The following is a 6554-nucleotide window of genomic DNA, read 5'->3' as shown; positions in this document are numbered from 1 at the left end:
CTGCCCACATTTTCTCAACACAGTAGCCAGAATGATTCTTTCTGAATGGAAGTCAGATGACTTCTCTTCTCTGCTCAGGCCCTCCAGTGGCTTGCCCTTTACAGCTTATAAAACCTGAATCTGTCTGATGACCTACTAGGCCCTCTGTGGCCTCTCTGACCCCGTAGGCTCCCACTCTCCTGTCTTCCAGCCACACTGACTTCCATGCAGTTCTGCAAATACACCAAACCCACTTCTGCCTCAGGGCCTTTGTACTGGCTTTTCCTCCTGCCTGGAATATTCTTGTAAATATCGATGTAGCTCTTTCCTTCACTTCCTGTTGGTCTCTGCTCAAGGTTACCTTCTCCATGAGGTCTTCTATGACCATGCTGTCCCCAACAGTGTGCACACAGACGTACATGCACGCTCATGTACATATGCACACACAGACACACTTGCCTCCTTCCTCTTGCTCTGCGTTACTCTTCCTCATAGCATCTTGCATTTTCTGGCATGTTATGAGTTTACTCATTCAGTTGTTTATTGCCTCACTCCTCTACTTTATTTTATTTTTATTTTTTTTGAGATGTGGTCTTGCTTTGTCGTTCAGTTTGGAGTGCAGGGGCACCATCTCGGCTCACTGCAACCTCTGTCTCCTGGGTTCAAGTGATTCTCCTGTTTAAGCCACCAGAGTAGCTGGGATTACAGGTGCCTGCCACCACACCTGGCTAATTTCCTTGCATTTTTAGTAGAGACGGGGTTTCGCCATGTTAGCTAGGCTGATCTCGAACTCCTGACCTCAGGTGATCCGCCCACCTCGGCCTCCAAAAGTACTGGGATTACAGGTGTTTGAGCCACCGTGCCTGGCCACGTCTCCACTTTAATAAAGGCTTCATGAATTTTTCCCCCCACTGCTATGTGCCAGGCGCCTAGAGCAGTGCCTGGTACATACTGGGTCTTTAACAAATGCTTACTGATTGAACAAGTGAGTGAATAAGCAAATGAATAGAATGAAAGAGATCACCGGGGCGGGTGATCTTGTCTCCTGCTTGTCTAGTTTCCCCTGAAGACCAAATCCACTCATAGGAACATAAGACTGCATAAGTGGACCTTACTTCCCTGCCCCCCGGCTCCTCATGTTTTTTTAAATACATTTTTTCAGGTTAGAAAATGGTTTCTAGGCAGGGCACAGTGGGTCGCACCTGTAATCCCAGCTACTCAGGGGGCTGAGGCAGGAGAATCACTTGAACCCGGTAGGCGGAGGTTGCAGTGAGCCGAGATGGCACCACCGCACTCCAGCCTGGGCGACAGAGTAGGGTCTGTCTCAAAAAAAAAAAAAAAAAAAGGTTTCTGTTTAGATTGACAGTTTAGCAGGTGTGGGGTACAACTTTTAAGTGGTGGAGGCTGGGCACCGTGGCTCACGCCTGTAATCTCAGCATTTTGGGAGGCCGAGGTGGGTGGGTCACTTGAGGCCAGGCGTTTGACACCAACCTGGCCAACATGATGAGACCCCCATCTGTAGTAAAAATACAAAAATTAGCCGGGTGTCATGGTGTGTGCCTGTAATCCCAGCTACTTGGGAGGCTGAGGTAGGAGAAATGCTTGAACTCAGGAGGCGGAGGTTGCAGTGAGCTGGGATGGCGCCACTGTACTCCAGCCTGGGTGACAGAGTGAGACCCTGGCTTTAAAAAAAAAAAAGAAAAAAAAAGAAAAAGAACTTTAAGGTGGTGACATCTGACACTGTTTTAGTCTCTAATGAAGCTATTCCATGCCCTTCCTGTTCCTTCATTCCTCCTCCCCTGTCTTTCAATTCCCTGCCAAGGCCAAGCAGAGGGGAGGGAGGTGACAGTAGGGCATGGACTGCACTGATGGGGCTTCCTGTAACTGTGGGGAACGATGATCTGTTTGTTGGCAGATGCCAGATGCCTGCTTTTCTCTGAACGTTCTTGTTTTTAATTAGCCATTTGGCATTTCTCGTTTGTGTGACATTAAGAGGTCTTAGATGAACTGGCTTTAAAAAAGACGTTTAAAATTAGAGAAAGTGAAAAAAGATACTTCAAAGGATGTACCCCCCCAATTTAAAAATGTGCTAAAACCATCGGACAGATGTGAAATTTAGTCCATGTAGTAGGTATTGTTTGTGGCCAGCAAAGTGTAGCTAAAAGAACAAGCACTGAACCAAATTTGAATCCTCATTCCCCCCAGGCTAACTCAGTGCCTTTGGGCAATTCTGTAACCTTTCCAAGTCCCAGTTACCTTCTCTGGAAATGTGGAGCATAAGCCACTGTGCAGGGCTCTCAGGGTGATTAATACTGTAATTACAATAGCTGGTGGGTGGGATGACTCACACCTGTAATCCCAGCACTTTGGGAGGTTGAGGCAGGTGGGTCAGGAGTTTGAGACCAGCCTGTCCAACATGATGAAACCCTGTCTCTACTAAAAATACAAAAAATTAGCCAGGCGTGGTGGCATGCACCTGTAATCTTAGGTATTCGGGAGGCTGAGGCAGGAGAATTAGTTGAACCCAGGAAGTGGACGTTGCAGTTAGCTGAGATTGTGCCACTGCATTCCAGCCTAGGTGACAGAATTAGACACTGTCTCCAGCAGAAAAAACAAAATTGCATTAAATTATTATTCATTTTGGTTAGTGAGGCTTTTTTTTCCTTTTTTTTTGTGATGGCTAGCTATGTTGCCCATACTGGTCTCAAACTCTTGGGCTCCAGCAATCCTCCTGCTTCAGCCTCTTGAATAGCTGGGATTAAAGGTATGTGCCACTGCGCCCGGCTGGCTGCTAAGTTTTGTGCTACCCCCTTTCATTTTGCCCCGGAGTGAGTGTCTTACTTGCTTTATCTGGGTCCCCACCCAGCTAGATCTGCCTATGATCTCAAACAATTTCCCCAGGGAAACAGAAGCACAAAGCACAAGGGACTCTTCACAGACTAACATGCACTGGTTCTCAAGGCAGGAACACCTTTGTGCAAGAGGGTGAGGAAGTATTTTTGGAGGCAGCAATGATTAGTTCTCAGCACAAATGCGCCCGGTGCTGTGGGGTCCTGTAGCAGAGGGACTGTGGCCCTTCTTCCAAATTCTCAGGCAAAAAATACCATGGGACTGTGAGAAAAGCAAAAGAACTGGCAAAAGTACACAAAGCCAGGTATATAACTTGTGAGTCTAGGTTGAGTGGCTCATGCCTGTAATCCCAGCACTTTGGGAGGCTGAGGCAGGAGGATCACTTGAGCCCAGGAGTTCAAGACCAGCCTGGGCAACATAGTGAGACCCCCATCTCTAAAAAAAAAATTAACTGGGTGTGGTGGCATGCATCTGTGGTCTCATCTGGTAGGGAGACTGAGGTGGGAGGCTAGGAGTTTGAGGCCGCAGTGAGCCATGTTTCGCCAGCCACTGTACTCCAGCCAGGGTGACAGAATGTGACAGTGTCTCAGAAAAACTTTACTATGGCTGAACACAGTGGTGGGTTCCTGTAATCCCAGCACTGTGGGAGGCTGAGGCAGTGGATGGCTGGAGCCCAGGAGTTGGAGGCTGCAGTGAGTTATGATCGTGCCACTGCACTCCAGCCTCGGTGACAGAGCAAGAGTCTGTCTGAAAAAAAGAAAAAAAAAATGTGAAATATCTGCCATCATTCTATCATTGAGAGTTTTTTTTTTTTTTTTTCATGGAGTCTCACTCTACCACCCAGGCTGGAGTGCAGAGGTGTGATCTTGGCTCACCGCAACCTCCGCCTCCAGGGTTCAAGTGATTCTTGTGTTTCAGCCTCCCACATAGCTGGGACTACAGGTGCCCGCCACCATGCCTGGCTAATATTTGTATTTTTAGTAGAGTCAGAGATTTAGCATGTTGGCCAGGCTGGTCTCAAACTCCTGACCTCAGGTGATCCACCTGCTTCGGCCTGCCAAAGTGCTGGGATTACAGGCATGAGCCAGGCCTATCATTGACAGTCTCTTAATCAAGGAGCAGATGAATGACACTGGCCTCTGTAGACACAGTGACTGCTGCATGGGTCACTCTGAATGCTCAAGGCTAGTGGGCTGCTAATTGCTCCTCCTACTTAAGTTAGAAACTCATCCTGATTCAGCTGGGTTTGCTCCTAAAGTAGTTTATATCAATTATGCTTGCAATAATGAAGTTTGATTAAACATGTAAGGAATATTCTGAAATAAGAGTTCAGAAAGAGAGTCATTATTTATATGGAAACAAAGTTAAATGCTTGGAAGAGACTGAATCACCATGATTCTTAAAAAATTGCTCTTGAATTAGTGTCTGTGAGAAAATGGAAAGATTGGGGGGAAAAGTCGTAAAAGTCGGGATGGGCTCATAACTCAGATTGCTTTGTGAACGTCTCAAAGTCACTGCTCTGCTTTAAAGAAATGGACTTGCAGATGAGATATTATGGGGCGTGGTTTATATGAAAAAGACAGTTAAGAACTCAAAAAATTGTTTACATAGTCTAAAATGTCAAAATGTTTACAGCATATATGTATGATTTAAAATAATTTCTTTATGACCAACTTTGCAATTCTCAGTCCCAATTACATCAGATAAATGAGATTTTACTATATTTGTTTGCGTCAATGAAAACTTTATACAATTCTTTTGAAATTCCCACAATTAACACATCTTAGTAATTTGTGCCTGTGCCCAACTGGGCAGTTTAGTCTTAATATCACTATTATATTAACTTAAGAAACATTTTCCCTGGTAACATTGATTTGCCTGTAAAGATTAATCTGTATAAATAGCACTGATTGGTTCCTTAAAGCAAGGAATATTTGCATAGGTAGTCTTGAAAGCAAGCCTCTGATTGGTTAACAGAATAAGACTATAGTTGTAAATTTGTGTATAGGAAGTGGGGAGGGGACAGCTCCTTACTGCAGTTGGAGGAGGCACCTCTCCCTCCACTCCCAAGGTTGGCCAAGGCCACAGAAATGTATCTTTTTTTTTTTTTTTTTTGAGATGGAGTCTCTGTTTGTTATTCAGGCTGGAGTGCAGGGGTGCAATCTCATCTCACTACAACTTCTGCCTCTCGGGTTCAAGTGTTTCTCCTGCCTCAGCCTCCCAAGTTGCTGGAATTACAGGCATGCGCCACTGCGCTTGGCTAATTTTGTATTATTAGTAGGGACAGGGTTTCACCACGTTGCCCAGGCTGGTCTCAAACTCCTGACTTCAGGTGATCTGCCCACCATGGCCTCCCAAAGTGCTGGGATAACAGGCATGAGCCACTGCGCCCAGCCGGAAATGTATCTTACTGGTGAAGTTGCCTGTGCTGCTCTCTGAGTCCCATCTACTTTGCCAGCACAGTAGACCCCATGGTGGAAGGGCAAAGCGGGGATGTAAAGGGAATGGGGCAGGGATGGGGGTAAGTACAGTGTGGTCAACTCACCTGCCAGGGCCAGCTGTTGGGCCTCGCTTCTTCACCACCATACATCCTAGACATATCAGGCGGGTAACTGGGGACCCCACAACTGAGGGCTATGAAAAGAGAAAGGGACTTGAGTGCAAGAAGCAGCGACCCACACAATGTAAACTACACTTGCTGCGTTCTGAACTCCCAAATAGAAAACCCTTCTTCTAGAAGGATCCCAAGAGGTCATAGAATCCTGCTCTTTGCTCCAGTACTTTGAAACTCCATTCCAGTTTTCTTATGACTATAGGTCTGAATGCAGTAGGGGTTGGGTGGGGGCGAGAGGGGAGGACAGGAAGATCCCATTCCAGCCACACCAGGGGATGGGAAACCAGTGGCTCTGGGTGACAGGGTTTACCTCCAGCCACCAAAGCGGACAGCAGCAGGGTCCTAATCATGGTGTGTCCGTGGGAGTTCTGTCAGCGTGGCCCTGGATAGGCCCTGGTTTATGAGGAACTATCAGTGAGAGAGAGACACTAGGAGCACACAAGATGGGGATTTCTCAAAGCCCAGTGGAAAGAGCTTGCGTCCAAATGGCCCATTTTTCCCATTTTGCTCCAGCTGTCACCCTAGAAATACTTTGAAAAGAGGCCAAAGGAATCTGGAGATACTGGAACATGGGTTCCATCTGTTTTGAAGAGATTATGTTGTGTGTTAGGGAAGGAAGAAATGCGAATTGTTGGTCCGTGGGTTGTGTTTTTGTATTTTTTTTTTTCCTCCTAGTATAAGACTGAGGAGAGGAGTTGTGTGTTCTTTCTTTTTTTTTTTTTTTTTTCTTTCTGAGATGGAGTCATGCCCTGTCACCCCAGGCTGGAGTGCAGTGTGATCTCAGCTCACTGCAACCCTCTGCCTCCTGGATTCAAACAGTTCCACTGCCTCCAGTCTCCCCTAGTAGCTGGGATGGCAGGTGTGTGCCGCATTCCTGGCTAATTTTTTTGTATTTTTAAAGTAGTGATGGGGGTCTCATCATGTGGAGCCAGGCTGGTCTCCCACTCCCTGGCCTCAAGAATCTGTTTTTCGCCTCAGCCTCCCAAGTGCTGGGATTCAGGGCCTGAGCCACAGCCTGGCCAGGAGTTGTGTTTTTCAATGTAAGATGAAGGCGGCGTACTGAGACCCACGTACGTTCTAAGGCAGTATTTCTCAATTGGGGCTGGTTCAG

General features: G+C 46.7%; 1 protein-coding gene across 1 annotated transcript in view; it reads right to left on the bottom strand.

The window, feature by feature from the left end:
• LOC116274204 (chymotrypsin-like elastase family member 2A) overlaps positions 1 to 5814 on the bottom strand; it is a 19086-nt gene extending 13272 nt beyond the window's left edge. Inside the window, exons 1-2 of the mRNA XM_031664620.1 lie at positions 5754 to 5814; positions 5375 to 5463 (exon numbers count right to left, since the gene is read on the bottom strand). Coding sequence (XP_031520480.1) covers positions 5375 to 5463; positions 5754 to 5793 — 129 coding nt within the window. The 5' untranslated portion in view covers positions 5794 to 5814. The remainder of the gene's footprint in view (positions 1 to 5374; positions 5464 to 5753) is intronic.
• Positions 5815 to 6554: the final 740 nt, after the last annotated feature.

This window comes from Papio anubis, chromosome 1 (genome assembly GCF_008728515.1).
Source record: "Papio anubis isolate 15944 chromosome 1, Panubis1.0, whole genome shotgun sequence".
In the NCBI taxonomy this organism is placed as follows: Eukaryota; Metazoa; Chordata; class Mammalia; order Primates; family Cercopithecidae; genus Papio; species Papio anubis.
Note: the sequence above shows the minus strand (reverse complement) of the source record. Positions and strands in the feature narration are given on the sequence as shown.